We start from the raw sequence: 16,409 nt of genomic DNA on the forward strand, positions 1-16,409 counted from the left end.
AACTAAGAACACATACAGGTAGACCCTTAAAGAGAAAATATGGGCCCTTTCTTCATCGCAAAGTGTTCACATGAGAAATGAAGAAAGACCAAAAAGCAACCAATCCCTCACTCTCACTCTCTCAAACCATCACCACCAAACCACAAAACAAAAACAATACAAAAGGAAAGTGATACCAAATCGACAAAAAAAAGCAAGGGAAAAAAATGGTCATGAACAACCTTCACTTACACTACTCTACACAGAAAACAATCTTAGCCCAGAGAATAATAACCTCCTCTATTTTCTTTCTCTTTTCTACTCTAATCACTATCCATGGCTACCCAATCAAATCCCGCATCTTCATCTATGCAGGCTGCTCCCAAGAAAAATACCAACCAAACTCACCCTTTGAAGCCAACCTCAACTCTTTTCTATCATCAGTCGTCAGCTCATCCTCTCAAGTCTCTTACAACAATTTTGCAGTCGGAAATGGAAGCTCAACACCAGAAGGATCCATCTACGGTTTGTACCAGTGCCGAGGTGACTTAAAGATTTTCGACTGCTCAAAATGCATCGTAAGCGCAGTGAATCAAATCACTTTGGTATGTCCCTACTCGTATGGGGCTTCCCTGCAGTTAGACGGATGCCTTATAAGATATGAGCATGTTGATTTCTTGGGCAAGCTTGATACAAGCCTAAGGTATAGAAAATGCAGTAAAAGTGGTGGGACAGATGATGTTGAATTCTTTCGGCGAAGGGATGATGTGCTTGCTGACTTGCAAGGAGCAAATGGTTTTAGAGTTAGTAGCTCTGGTTTGGTTGAAGGGTTTGCTCAGTGTTTGGGCGATCTGACCCAAAACGACTGCTCTTCTTGCATTGCTGATGCTGTTGGAAAGTTGAAGAGTTTATGTGGATCAGCAGCAGCTGTGGATGTGTTCTTGGCTCAGTGTTATGCTCGGTATTGGGCTTCTGGCTACTATAAAGCCTCAGGTACAATTATACTCATCTTCTCTATAGTGGCAGCATTGAAAGCAAAACCATGATAAAATCAGATTAAGATTGTCCTTTGGATCATAAATTAAGAATGATGTAATAGAGAATAGGAAATTATCTAGGCTTTTTAGCCAAAATGGTCCCTAAGATTGGCATAACTTCTCACTTTGGTCTTTGACATTGAAAATCGATAGAAGTTATCCATATGTTTGTCCACTATCAATCATTTTGATCATTCGGTAGAAAATCTTTGTTAATGGGAAAAGGCAAGTTAATGAGTTGAATGGACAAAAATACCCTCAATATAAAAGAGATTTTTTATAGAAGGACAAAAATGATTGACGGTGGACAAACGGGGACCAATTGTACCGATTTTCAATGTTAAGGACTAAATTAATTGTTATGCTAATCTCAGAGATCATTTTGGCTAACTTCATTTGTTAGATAAGTTTTTGAAATTAAGATAGTTCAATTATTAGGGCCAAAATGTTATATAATTAAAATAACATGTTGACCACTTTAATTATTGAAAGCAAAACAGGAAAAATTTATCAAACCAAGGTCAATAAAGTAAAAGGCCAAAGCACTAAAGGGGTGGTACGTAGTAGTAGTTTCTTTGATCATTTTCTGATTTGCTTTAACAATTTGCTAGCCTTATAGTTGATTATAAGCTTTGATGTACTGATCAAAATGTGTTGCTCTATTTAAGTAACAAAGAAGGAAAAGTCCACATATTCCACACTCACTGATTTCTAGATATATATACATATATCCCCGTGTATTAAGTTTATTAGTGAATCCCTTAAAGCTACATTTTGTTGAGAAGGAGTGCTTCAAAAATGTTATTTAGACTGTCTTAAAATAAGATTATGTGTGACTTATTGACATGTGTATTATTCATTTTGTGTTATCATGAATGCACTCAGGTCGGAACATTATATAAGGTAAAATTAGGTGTTAATATCTTCCGCTCAAATTGTTTTTAAGAGAGGCTGAGTAGCAATTCTCGAGATAGAAATTACGGATTTATTAAGGAAAAAGAGAGTATTGAAAAGTTGTAATCACTCTTGTACATGCGATGGTGGCAGCTTTTGCTTATCTTCAATCAAATGTTTACGTATTATGGATAAATACTACTATTCCTCTCACTTTTTCTTTTCATGTTTGTATAGATTTCTCTAACGAAGACAATGCGGGAAAGACAGTGGCCATTATTGTTGGGGCAGTAGCAGGTTTAGCTATTCTAATTGTTCTTCTCTCAATTTGCAGGAAAACGATGGGTAAATAAAATACAAATATTTTCCCTCCACTTTAGTAGTTAATTGTGTGTGTATATATTATCATTAATCAATCATTGATTATGGGAATTAATCATGCTTACAGGTTAATTAAGCGGATGGAGAGATCTCTCTGGTACTTAGAAGATATGGAGAATGCATAATCATTGTGATGGAAGACCACAAATTGGTGTTGGCTTTAATATTCTTGTGAAAGCTCTATGCCCTCAGTTTTTTTTCTCTTCTAATACGAAACAGTATTCTTCAAAAGAAGGTGGTGTTATCCTATAGCATAAAGTAGCTAGCACTCAAATTTCCATCAACTTTGAAAGGGCTGCTGATTCTGTCTAGCTTCATGCTGTCCAACAAAAACCCACATCACTTTATTTTAGGTATTTAAGCAACTTTTCTTTTTGTAAACGGCAAACCCATCATCTCTTTGCTTTTTCTTTTGGTGGCCGAAGTTCTCTAAAATGTGTGTCTTCGTGTGTACTTTTCTTTTTCCTTTTATAGTTTTTGACTAACCTCACCGTCATGGGAACTTTCAATTAATAATCGAACTCGAAGTATAATTTCTTTTTTGAAGAACAATTCATTAAAAAGAGAAACTATGAATACAACTGTTTCCATAACTATAAGTGTAAGAACAGAAGAGGCAAAACTTGGGGTACAATAATCCCAAATATAACAATCCGAGATCAAGAGACCCTAACGGGCAAAAGTATCAACCACAAAGTTAGCTGTTCTGAAAATGTGGTTCCACTTGATGCTACTAAATTTGGCGGCCAGCCACCTGATATCTTTATTGATATGAACAAGATTCGAGGGGATCAAGCATAGACCTTGAATTGTAGACCTGGTATTCGTGTCGTTTTCATGTCATACCCGACACGAATAATAATACAACAACATGTTAAGTAAAATTTATCCTGGTAATGATAATAAGGAACTCTCATAATAAAAATAAATAATGACTAAAACTTTTTTTTTTTTAACTTATATAGAATAATAATACAAAACTATATATTTAATATAGAATATATTGTATATTTTAATATGGCTATTGTATTTTATAATAAATCTTTTAGTAATTAAACTTTAAAATTATCAAAATAATTTTTTTCTTAACAGGTCGAAACGGGTTACTCACATGTTACCCGCGTGTATACCCGTAAAGAACCCATTAATAACGGGTTCATAATGGGTCATCCGATAATGACCCGATTAGTTATCGTGTTGACCTGAAATCTGTTATTTTCGTGTCGTGTCAGAAACTGCCGAATCTATTGAAATGCATGAATGACAAGCTTAGAGTCGCCTTCCACCATAATATTTGAAATTTCTTTCCTTAGAGCAAACAAAAGCCCCTCTCTTAAACCCCTCGCTTCCACTTCCGAGATACTAGCCCCATGAAAGTTAACAGCACCACCACCAATAAGATGTCCAATGTCATTTCGGATAGCAAAACCAGTTGTTGCTTTGTCCAGAGCTACCAAAAAACCATCAAAATTTAATTTGACGTAGCCATGATCAGAGGATGTCACTTAATTATCGTGGAGTTATCACAAGTACTTTTATTTACACTTCTTAGCATTGGATTTAAGATACATATCACCAGTAGAGATAGCCAATAAAGTCGCACGGGTCGGAAATGGGCTGATATTCCGGATTTGCCAGCAAATTAAGATAACCCCGCTAAGGTCACTAAGCTTCTCTCCATCAGAGTGATTAGATGCAAATATTGGAAATTATGTAACTTAAATTAAGGGAACTCAGCAACCCGGGTAGGATTAGCTACCACTGACACAACTCGACCTAATATCGAGGCATGCTGACCATCATGTGAGGGTGACGTAGCCATGTGCACAGTGCGAAAGCAATAATGATATAAGAAATGCGAATAAATAAAAACCAACTGACTAAAACACTAGATGAGATAAGGTGAAAGTGCGATATTAAAAGTGACTACACATAACCAGAGTGTAGGTAACCTAAGTGTAGTCCAGCAGGACGAATACTAATTATACAATACCAAAGATGGTCTTACATTTGTGATAATCTGTTAGAGCTACCGTGAATTCCTCGTGAGCCACCAACAAGCACTCTTAACTAGAACCTAGAGGGGCGCAAAATAGAAAGTGTGAGTGGGCAAAAATAAAGCTTTTCAAAACCATTTCACTATCAAAGTAGTAACCCCTCGCCATAAAAGCTGTATATAATTCCCAGAAAATATCATATACGAGTATATCTCAAAATCATATTCAAAATAGCAAGTCCACCAAGTATACCATGTCAAATCTCAGAAAGAAATAAGTAAGTCAAGTGCAATAAATCAATATAAAATAGTATGCCAGCCGGAGTCACCTAAAGTGACCTGTACGGCTGGGCCCACAACTCATTAATCAAATTCTGCACACGAGTCGGAACCACCTAATGTGGTATGTACGACAGGCTAGGTGTAAATAAATACGCTCAAGTGCTACGGTCAAGTGAAGGCTGTGCGAAGTATCACAAATCACCTACGAGTCGGAACCACCTAAAGTGGTCTGTACGACAGGCTGGCACCTGCCTTGGATCCAAGGTGAGCGTGTGGTGCGGGAGGTGAACGATCACGTGAAGGTTAGGCCCTGTCCTCGGGCGAAGCACTAACACCGGGGTGCAGGATAATAAGCTCGAAGTACATCTCAGCACTAATATATTCACAACCATCAATATACTCACTTGAAGCTTACCTGAGCGTCCACAACGTCGAGCAACAATATATATAACCATACTAATGCAAAATCAAACATAGAGAGCATTTGACATGACATTTCAAAGTATCAAACCATTTAATTAAGTTTTTTGGGAAAAAATACCAAGTGTATATATATACTGAAAACCAAAAGCCCACTCACTGATATGTGGAAGGGTCGTAACCCCCGAACCTTGCTTGACTGCGCTCGTCCTCAGGACAGGTCTCACCTATATGCGAAACAACTAATTAAACGTTATTTTTAAGCACATAATCAAAACTAGGTAATAACTTCTCTTACATTGCTTAATTGGGGTGTTTGAATATACCAACGTGACCTACTCAACCTTAGGAACATTCCCATATTTTTAGAAAAATTTTCCGATCACTCACGTGCCGTCACGCGACGGCCAAGGCATGACCAGACGCGCGGCCCACACGCAAGCACGTGCCTGGCACATTGACGGATTCCTTAACGGCATTATGGAATATTCCGTTAAATATTAGAATATGCAGTTAAATATACCTGACACCGTTAGAATATTTTGTCAAAGTTGACAGAATATTTGCCTTCTTCTCCGGCGAGTCACTGGATTCCCTCGCCGTCACTGTCTATGTCACCGAAAACTGGAAAAACTTCAAACCTTAATATCTCTTCCATTTCTCAACCAAATTTAATGAAATTTGTACCAAATTGAAGCTTAGGATGAGAGGAACAAAACCTTACCACTTTTAGGTCCTAAAACTCACGGGATCTTGCCGGAAAAATTACGACAATCCGGCCACCTCTGCAACTCACTAAACCCCGAGAGTTCTTACATCAAAACTACTCCAAAATTGATCCAACGTGCTAGAAAAGCAAGAATAATACCTTCTTAGGTCTCAAAACAACCTAAAACCTTCGCGATCACGTCGGAGAAAATTCACCCTTCACCAGAGCTCGGTTAACTTAAGTTCTACAAGTCCTCACGTCTAGCCAAGGGTATGCTTCGACTCTTGAGCTTGCAAGGAGTCCAAAAACCACCTAATCTAACTCAATCCGCGACTGGTGAAGCTCGTTGAGAGATTGACTGTACAATTGTACGGAAAAGGAAAGAAAATCCGAGAGGGAATGAGAGAGAGAGAGAGAGTCATTGGATGTATGTGTGTGTTGAAATGTGTGGTCCAGATTTGGGCAGCCAAACCAAAAACAAAGAAAACCTAAGTTCTAATTGGATCCAATTACTTAGGAAGAAAATAAATTGGTCCAAATCCTTAGCGCATTTACACACACCACCACCAAACACTCAAGGGCAAAGTAGTAATTTTCATGCTCTCGAGGACAAAATAATATAAACATTCGGGACGGGTTGTGACAACCACCCTATCAAGCCTTTCAAAGATTACTGTATTATCTAGATGGCCATTAATCCAAGTAAACGGAACACCAGAAGACCCTCAAGGAAACAAGGCTCCCAAGAATAAGAAAATTGATGAAGTTACTCATGTCCGTAGTGGTAAACTGACTACCACTAGCCCGGCAGTTGCTGACACGACACGGTGACACGACACGAAAATAACGGATTTCGAGTTAACATGATAACTAAGCGGGTCATTATCAGGTGACCCGTTAAGAACCCTTTAATAATGAGTTCTTAACGGGTATACACGTGGCTAACCCGTTTTGACCCGTTAAGAAAAAAATTATTTTGATAATTTTGAAGTTTAATTACCAAAAAATTTATTATAAAATTCAATAGCCATATTAATATATACAATATATTCTATATTAAATATATAGTTTTGTATTATTATTCTATATAAGTTAAAAAAAAAAGTTTTAGTCATTATTTATTTTTATTATGAGAATTCCTTATTATCATTATTAGGATAAATTTTACTTAACATGTTGTCCAAAATTAAAATAAACTAGTATAGTATTTGTATAGGCAAGAACTAAGAAGACATACATACAAGTATGAAAAATGTGAAAGAATATATAAACACTTGTGATTCATCATTATTCTTCCATGAGTAGATAATGGATACACTTACATTATCGTTTAGATTTTTAAAATCCTCCAAACCCTCATGTTTTATATTTGAGGGCAAAATTAATAAAATTAATAAAAATTATTGTAGAAGTGTAAAAAATGTAAAAAATAAATATACAATCACTCATAGTGACAAGCATTACAACTTTCATGAAGGGGTCAGCTTCGAAATCCAACACTATAATCCATAAACCTTAAATTTATATTTACTCATCGATTGTCATTTACGCTCTATTCTTTTTACTGAATTTCATTTTTAAAATTTTCTTTTTTGAAAACATAATCATCTGGCGGATGTAAGAAGATGAACGGTTCAGATTTTTGATATCACGTTTCGATATTTACAGTTCACTGAAATATGAGTCAATGTCATATAGTTTGTAGAAACTTTATAAATATCAAACAATATTTTCACTAACCGTAAAACTCTGAATATAATATTAACAATTCAAACCGTTCATCTTCCTGCATCCTCTAATAGATCATGTTTTCAAAAAAGAAAATCTGAAGAAAAAAACAAAATTTGATGAGAACAATGAAGCGTAAATGTAAACAACAATCAACGATTAAATTTTGATCTATGATTTATGTGATTATAATGGCAAATTTCGAAGTTAAGCTCTTCATGAAAGTTGTAAAGCTTGTCATTACGAGCGTTTATATATTTTTTCTATATTTTTTACACTTCTAAATTAATTAAAAAACTATTAAAGACTTTACTTAATTAATTAAGCTATTAATTAATTTATACCCATTTTGTTTTAGAAGCAATGGATGCTAGAGATTCAGATTCAGTAAACCTTAGTGATGAGGAGCCCGTGGAGATTATAATGGGAACAAAATGAGATCTTGGAAGCGAAAGTATAGACAATACAAATACGAGTCTTGCAAAGAAAAAAGCTAGAGCAATCAATTTAGGTAAGCGAAAATATACTTAAAAGAAAAATGCGTTTTTATGTTTTGAATGTGACAATATGGTATGTATATACTTATTTGGTATTATGTTTTTCATTTGATTATTTATTGGTTTAAAATATATTTTCCTTAATGAGTAACGGGTCGGGGCGTTTTACCTGTTTATTTTAACGGGTGTTATACGACACGACCTGTTAAGATATCGGGTATGACACGAAAACGACACGAACACGAAAAACACGACACGAATGCCAGATCTAACTACCACCAGCCTTCTCAAAGAGGTTAACAATATTATTAAAATCTCATATTAGGCACCAGGGTTTATTCATTGGATTCAAACTAAGTATCTCTTCCCAAGAGAAGGTTGCATATGTTGTGGAAAAGCACAAATAAAGGTAACTACTTGTTCACGATTATTGGTTAAATTTTTAATCACACATTGAATAAATTTAGTAGAAGATATAATATTAATAGCAACAATAGTATCATTCCAGCATAAGCAAAGACCCTCAGTTCATCCCACAGAATCACAACAAAATACATTGTCAAAATGATTAACATAAAAGTTCTTAGGGACCTTATCAAGGGACACCTTAACTTCAAGCAAGCAAAAAAAGTCCAACTTAACTAAACTCCATAGAAAATTAAAATTACTACTAAAGTATTTCCTCCTAATACCCCTACAATTCCACGATAGACACCTCATAAATCCAGTTCTTTGAGATAGCTAGTTCCTTCCTGAGTTGCCAACTCCTCTCAGATTTTCTTCCTTGGGCTCAGCATTCCAACAGTGGCTCTAGGAGTAAGCCAAGACCCCTCAGCAGCCAAACTTGCATTCACAGCATCCCTAGAAGACTCACCCATGTTCTCAGCAACCCTACTTCCTCCAACAGACCCTCTATCCTGATTTTGAACAAAAACACACATAACAGCTCACTAAGTAATTAACATAACTAGCCAAGCTAAACGTATACAAAATTAAAAAAAAAAAGAAAAAGAAAAAAAAAGACAATAGAAGCACTCCATAAAAAAAATACCTATGCAATGAAATTGAACATACACCAAACAATTAACGAACCCAGGGGGAACAAAGGCCCCCATAAATTCCACCCTAAATAAATTCTAACTATCTTGCCTTCGATGCACAATAAAGCAATTGTAGTTATCAATAAGACTTACCTTTTGCATATTCTCAGCATTCTTTGTAGTCCTCCTCCAATCTTTAACTAAATCTGGGCGTAGCACCCATTTGTTCTTAGCCACCTTCCTTACTTCCTTACCAACATCTCTATGAATTTTAATCTTCTCATCTTCCTATGATTCAACCCCAGTCATTTGTCCAACTACCTCCATCTCAACATTATCTTCCTCATGATTCACCACAGATGGAAAACAAAACACAACATCTTTTTGCAATTCATCCTTCACATCGTCATCAACCTTAAAATCTTCAGGAAAGATTAGTGGTTCATCGTCAAACACCCTGTCAATCAAGAAACATCAACCATTCACCTCTAGCTCAGAACACGCATGTCCCTCAATTCTTCTTCGACCACAGTAGAAACAAACTCAAATAACTTTCATAGCTAATCAGGATAGGATGATCCTTATCCTGATTAACAATCATCACCCTCTTTAAGGGGAACCGTAAATCAACCTCCACCAGCACTTTCACAAAGACCTTATTTAGTCTCAGCGTAACCTCATCCACATGTAAAACGTTTCCTAGAGGCTATGTAATCACCCTTGATAAGATTCTCCTCCTTAAATCTAGGAAGCCTCACCCAAACCATTAATTTATTATTTGAATCCAGATCACCGAACTCCATAGTCCAATCATTCAGATAGAATATTTGGCCAAAAACATACCTGGGCTGATTACCCATGGCATACTTTTTATCGGCATCATCATTCATAAATTCAACCGTAAACCACTTCCGCCTAAAGTGGTCCAGGTAGAATGTATTCTTGACTTCATACTTCTAGAGGAGGCCAAGCGTCCACTTAATTAGCCTTGGTTCCGAAGGTTGTCCAAACATCTTGCCCATAGGCACCCTACTTTGCATATTCTCAACATTTAGAGTAGAAGAAAGGGTGTACGTACTCACCCTGGCGAGATAAGGAAAATAACTGTTAGGGACTGTTGGTCTATTCTCTCTCCTAGATTAGATCACAGCCACACATCTAACAAGTAATCAAAACATAAGAAATTCACATGGCTCTCATGGCCTTTACAAATCAAAACTTTACACTTGGCATTCTAAGCATATGTGGATACACCATTTAAATTATAAAACTCATTCTATCAGCTTATAACTTATAATTCAACACTTCCCTTTTATTTTTGAGCTGATTCCACACCAATCATGTCTTTGAGATAGTTGAACTGATCCTTGGTTAGGGCTTTAGTGAAGATGTCTGCAACTGGATCATTTGTTGGACAGTACACTAGGTCAATAACCCCTTCTTATAGTGCATCCTTGATGAAATGATACCTTCTATCAATGTGCTTGGTTTTCTGATGGAACATCGGATTATTGGTGATTGCAATTGCATCTATATTGTCACAGTGCACTGGAGTTGCTTTAGTTTGTAATTCACCAAAGTCTTCAAGGAAAAACCTGAGCCAAATAGCTTGAGCAACACAATTTTGTTTCACTGAAGCCCATGAAAACACCCCACTGCCAAAAGAAAAAGCATATCCAGAAGTGCTTTTGCTGTCATCAACCGATCCTCCCCAACTACTATCACAAAACCCAATTAGCATTGCATTCTTTCCCTTTACATACTCCAAGCCTTAATCCAGGGTGTCTTTAATGTATCTTAGCACTCTTTTAGTAGTACCAAAATGCTTATTTGTGGGACTGTGCATGAACTTAGCAAGGAGACTGGCAGCATACATTATATCTGGTCGAGTGGCAGTAAGATATAGCAAGCTTCCCATAATTCTTCTATATTGTTCCTCACTTGCTGATCCACTACCATCATCTTTACACAACTTATCTGATGGGACGAGGTGTGAATACATATTTGCACTCACTTAGGCCAAATTTATTCAACAGATAAGCAACATTCTATCTTTGGTGAATAAAAGTACTAGAGTGAGTTTGAATAATTCCCATGCCAAGAAAATGATGGAGAAGACCCAAATCAGTCATTTCATACTTGACCATCATATCCTCCTTGAATTCTTTCAACAGATCATTGCTATTCCCTGTATACACTATGTCATCCATATAAATTGAAACAATCAGAATTTCATCTCCCCTTGCTTTGGTGTAGAGGGTAGCCTCACTTAGACTCTTCATAAAACCACATTGTGTAAGATAAGTGTCAATCTCCCTATACTAGGCTTTAGGTGCCTGTTTGAGACCATAGAGAGCTTTATGAAGTTTATACACCTTGTCTTCCTTTCATGTGATCACAAATCCATCAGGTTGTTCTACATATACCTCTTCTTCCAGAACACCATTCAGAAAGGCAGATTTGACATCAAGCTGATAGAGTTTCCAACTCTTTTGTGCAGCTAAAGCAATAAGAGTTCTTATTGTATCCAACCTAGCAATAGGGACAAAAGTCTGATTGTAGTCTATTCCTGGTTTTTAGGCATATCCCTTCGCAGCAAACCTTGCCTTGTTCTTTTGCACAGTTCCATCAAGATTGAGTTTGGTCTTAAACACCCATTTAATTCCAATTATAGGCTTGTTTGATGGTCTGCCTACCAGTTCCCAGGTTGCATTTTTTTCAATCATGGAGAGCTCATCCTTCATGGCTTTCATCCAAGACTTATCCTCAGTAGCATCTTCATACTTCTGAGGTTCTATAATACATAAGTTGCATTAAGCAAGTACATCATCCAAGTTTCTCCATTTCAATGGAGTATGATAAAAAACTTGAAATTCTTTCACACCTTCACATGATCTGCTAGAAGACTCACTTGACTATACTTGTGGAGTAATCTGAACGTCATCAGTACCACTTGGAGTTTCTCTCAAACTACCAGGTGACAAGGTATTTGAGACTTGAGTCTCATCTTCTGTGAACTCACTTCTTGGTATTTCAATAGACTATCATTCATAGTTGGGCATAGTTACATGTTTCTCTGTGCTTCCTTGCCAGTCCAAACTTGAATCTTCATCAAACACAACATCTCTCGACAATATTATCCTTTTAGAGAGTGGATAAAAAACTATGTACCCTTTCTTACACTTTGCATAACCAACAAAAGCTCCCTTCAGACTCTTAGCTTCTAGTTTGTGCCTTAGCTCAGATGGAGTGTGGATATAGCAAACTGAGCCAAAAACCTTCAAATGAGCAATTCCCGGTTTCCTTCCACTGTAGGCTTCAAAGGAGGTTATGTTGTTAAGAGACTTGGTAGGACATCGATTCAGAATACAAACTGCAGTATGCACAGCTTCTACCCACATATAGTAAGGCATCCCTTTATCATGTAGCATAGACTTGGCCATTTCAACCACATTTCTATATTTCCTCTCCACCACTCCATTTTGTTGTGGAATGTATGCAAGAGAAAGTTGCCTTTGAATGCCTTCTGTATCACAAAACTGATTGAATTCAGTAGATATGAACTCCCTTCCTCTGTCACTCCTCAGACATTTCACCTTTAAACCAGTTTGCAACTCAGTCATTGCTTTGAACTTCTTGAAGCAAGAGAAAGCATCAGATTTATATCTAAGGAAGTATACCCAAATAATTCTTGTTGCATCATCCACAAGCAGCATAATATACTTGTTTCCTCCAGTGGATTCATTTCTCATTGGCCCACATAAATCAACATGAACTAATTCGAGTGGAGCACCTGCTCTTTGTGCTTGACCACTAGGAAAGCTTTCTCTGTGTTGTTTACCATATTGACAACCTTCACAGACTTTATCATACTCTTCTAGATATGGTAGACCATGAACCATGTCTTTATCCTTCATCTGTTTAATTCCACCAAAGCTTAAGTGGCCTAATCTTCTGTGCCAAGTCTAAGTACAGTGAGCAAAACTAGTCTTCAACACAAGTTGGTTCTCGGGCCTAAGAGATAGAGGATAGCACTTGTTTCCTTTCATTTTCACACTGATAATTTGACATTCCAGAGAAGGACCATAAAAAACAGTACACATACTTCCACCAAACACAAGATAATATTTGTGCTCATCCATTTGTCCCACACTTAGTAGATTATCCTTTAAACCAGGTAAGTACATGACTTCTCTGATGTATTTCCTCCCTCTATTAGTTTCAATTGCCAGTGATCTCATTCTGCCACATTCACTAACACTTTTGTTGGCATTTGAACTTTCCCTGCAACATTGGTCTTCACATCAACAAGAAGATCAACATTCCCTGTCATATGGTTGCTGTATCCACTGTCAATATACCATTCCCCATTAATTTTTGATTCAGCAACAGCACAATTTGCATAGAATAAGTTTCCAGTCACTTCCATTTGATTTGCATATTTTGCTTTATGAACAGCTTTTCCAACAGTACATTCTTTGCCCCAGTGCCCAAATCTATCACAGTTATATCATTTAGATTTCCCCTTATGCCTACATTCACCATAATGAAATTTGGAGCACACCTTGCACTGAGGTTTTGTACCATCTTGACTCATGATTTGAGCAGAAGTAACATTCTGTGCAGCATTAACAAATGGCTTTTGTTGAAACTTGAGTTTTGAGTCCTACTTCTTGCCCTTCTGATTATAATTTCTCTGTGACTTAAATGTACTAGATTGAGCATACCCTCGATTCTGTCCTTTTGGATTAATAGTAAGAGAAGAAAATGCTCTCTCAGTTGCATCAGAGGAGTGCAAATCAAACCTCTGCTCTTGACTCCTATTTAATATAGCTAGTACCTCTTACAACTCAACAGATTCCAAACATTTGGTGTTTTCTATCACTAAACATATAGGATCATACATCTTAGTGAGACTAATTAACACCTTCTAAACTAATTTAAATGAGTAAGATACCCAGACAAGGATTCATCATCACGCATTCTAGTGTATTCAAATTCTCGTCTATGATTTTGGAGTTTCACAAACCTTACCTGATCCCCACCATGATATTCACTATATAATAGATCCCACGCCACTTTTGTTGAGTCTGCGTTTGCGATTCGAGGGAAGATCTGATCGGAGACTACGCTTTGAATGATGCCGAGGGCTTTTGCATCTTTCATGAAGATTACAGCCATTTTCTCATCATCGTCACCATGAGCGTCTGTATCTTCATCAGGAGTCGTAATCCCTTTCTCCACCAGATTCCATAGTCCATGTGACTTGAAAATGGTGACCATTTTGATTTTCCAAAACTCGTAGTTCTCACCGGAGAAAATCTGAGTCCTCACTTCAGCAGTCCCATATCTAGCCATCGCGAGCTTGTGTGAACCCAGAAAACTCAACACTGTTGATGTTTGAATTGACTGTGCACGCCCAGTTCTAATCGCAACCCGACTCCGAGGCCATGTTAGATTGAATCAAACTGTGATTATTCTTATGTTGAATAGACTTGAAGAAGATGATAAAATTGGAAAAAAGTTTCTTCTCACTTTCTACAAGTTGTAGAGGTGCTCTCTTAGATTTCTAATATATCCAATCTTCTCTCTCACACAAGTCGTGAGATAATGAAAATAACTGTTAGAGACTGTTGGATCTATTCTCTCTCCTAGATTAGATCACAGCCACACATCTAACAAGTAATCAAAACATAAGAAATTCACATGGCTCTCATGGCCTTTACAAATCAAAACTTTACACTTGGCATTCTAAGCACAAGTGGATACACCATTTAAATCATAAAACTCATTCTATCAGCTCATAACTTATAATTCAACAAAAGTCCCAAAAGCCTTCATAACTACCACTAGATCCTTCCTTGATTGAGGAACATGGAAAGGGTTTGCCCAACTAGGGATATGAACTAGTTAGTTCAAATTCTAGGCCTCCAGAAGTGAAAGGAGTTGGTGGAGGCAGTAACTTAAGAATTGATCATTGGAGAGAAAGGAAATTTTAGTAGGCGAATTAGGTTTGAAGCCAGAAGGAAACCAGATTATATAGACTATGTCAGGAGGAACCCAACCATAAAAAAATGGAGAACTACTCAAGGTAAACCACCACTTAATCCACTTGTACAGCCTTAGAAAACACATGATTGAGCATTAAGGCAACTGATTGGTCTTCAAGCTTATGATAAATGAATTAATGATGAAATACCTTGTATATAAGGCACACACGCATTTGCAGTGGCCAAGGTAACTCGGAAACCAAACAGTTGCTAGAAAATAATAAATAACCCAAACAGCAGGTTTAAGGCAAAACACCACTGATACACAAACACAGCATACCAAAAGCACGAGCAATTATTGGAGTACAACCTAAAAATAAAGCAAAACCACCTCAAGAAAAGAAAGAGCACACCAAGTAAACCAGTAGAATATGAAATGTAATCTCTGCAACATAGATTAAGGCACACCGTACAAAACACCCTAAAATGATTAGTCAGACTAACACCCCTACGAATCCAATTAGCTTTGAGGTAGCACCAGTCCTAAATCCAAGTGAATCGATTTTCTTTGCGAGAGGAGTTTGCGACGTTACATGCCAGAATATCAATTTTGAACAATGGTTCTGAATTAACCGTTAAAGAGGCCCTTTATTCACCTTGTTTTGGAAGAACGCTGTTAAGCTTTAAAGATATCGGAGATAATAATTATCACATGAAACCTCTAAAAGAACATGGAGATGAATTCCTTTGCATAACTTCCTATGAATATAGTCTAAAACATATTCTAGAGAAGATGGAGCGCCTTCCAAATGGATTGTACATTACAACCATCCGTTCCATTAAGGTCCACTATGTGGTTGGCCCTAACTCTGGGCTTGCATTGGAAACTATGCTTTGGTATGATCATTTTGGACACCCTAAACGTGTTATGATGCGTTGTGTCCTCAAAGTTCACGCAGGTATCTCCTAACCTGAAGGTCAGGCAACGTTCATCATAACTTTACATGCCTAACATGCTCGATGGGCAAGCTAATTACTCGTCCATTTACGAATAAGATCCAAACAGATCCTCCAAAATATCTTCAATGGATTCATGGGGGACATGTGTGGACCCATTTAACCATCTTGCGGACCATTTCGATACTTCATGGTATTGGTTGATACATCTCCATGTTGTTCACACGTGTGCACTTTTTCCACACACAATGTTGCATTTTCCAAATTCCCAGCACAAATTATTAAGTTAAGTGCTCACCATCTTGATTATCCGATTAAGTCGATTCGACTAGATAATGCTGAAGAATTTACATCAAAGACTTTCAATGACTAATGCATGTCAGTTGGGATTGATGTTAAACATCATGTACCCCATGTTCGCACCCAAAACAACCTAACATAAAAGTTCATTAAGCGTCATTAATTGATAGCTCGAACTTTGGTCTTGCTCACCAAACTT

General features: G+C 37.1%; 1 protein-coding gene and 1 long non-coding RNA gene across 2 annotated transcripts; one reads left to right on the plus strand and one right to left on the minus strand.

Annotated features, from left to right (window-relative positions):
• Positions 1 to 2,744, plus strand: LOC103409259 (plasmodesmata-located protein 8-like). Its single transcript, XM_008348072.4, has 3 exons — positions 1 to 972; positions 2,148 to 2,255; positions 2,359 to 2,744. Exons 1-3 carry the CDS (start codon positions 207 to 209, stop codon positions 2,361 to 2,363), a joined length of 879 nt encoding a protein of 292 aa, XP_008346294.1. The 5' UTR covers positions 1 to 206; the 3' UTR covers positions 2,364 to 2,744.
• A 5,632-nt stretch (positions 2,745 to 8,376) lies between these two features.
• On the minus strand, positions 8,377 to 9,515 carry LOC114825777 (uncharacterized). The gene is made up of 2 exons (XR_003774570.2): positions 9,117 to 9,515; positions 8,377 to 8,840 (listed from the first exon to the last, which is right to left on the minus strand). It is a non-coding gene; the product is annotated as an uncharacterized lncRNA (long non-coding RNA).
• Positions 9,516 to 16,409: the final 6,894 nt, after the last annotated feature.

The sequence above is a fragment of the Malus domestica genome, chromosome 07 (assembly GCF_042453785.1).
Source record: "Malus domestica chromosome 07, GDT2T_hap1".
Classification (NCBI taxonomy): Eukaryota; Viridiplantae; Streptophyta; class Magnoliopsida; order Rosales; family Rosaceae; genus Malus; species Malus domestica.

Bases quoted from the DNA above. Each gene is read 5' to 3' on its own strand.
- LOC103409259 (XM_008348072.4), top strand. From the start codon at position 207: ATGGTCATGAACAACCTTCACTTACACTACTCTACACAGAAAACAATC. The intron at 973-2,147 runs GTACAATTATAC...ATGTTTGTATAG, and splicing joins TGGCTACTATAAAGCCTCAG to ATTTCTCTAACGAAGACAAT.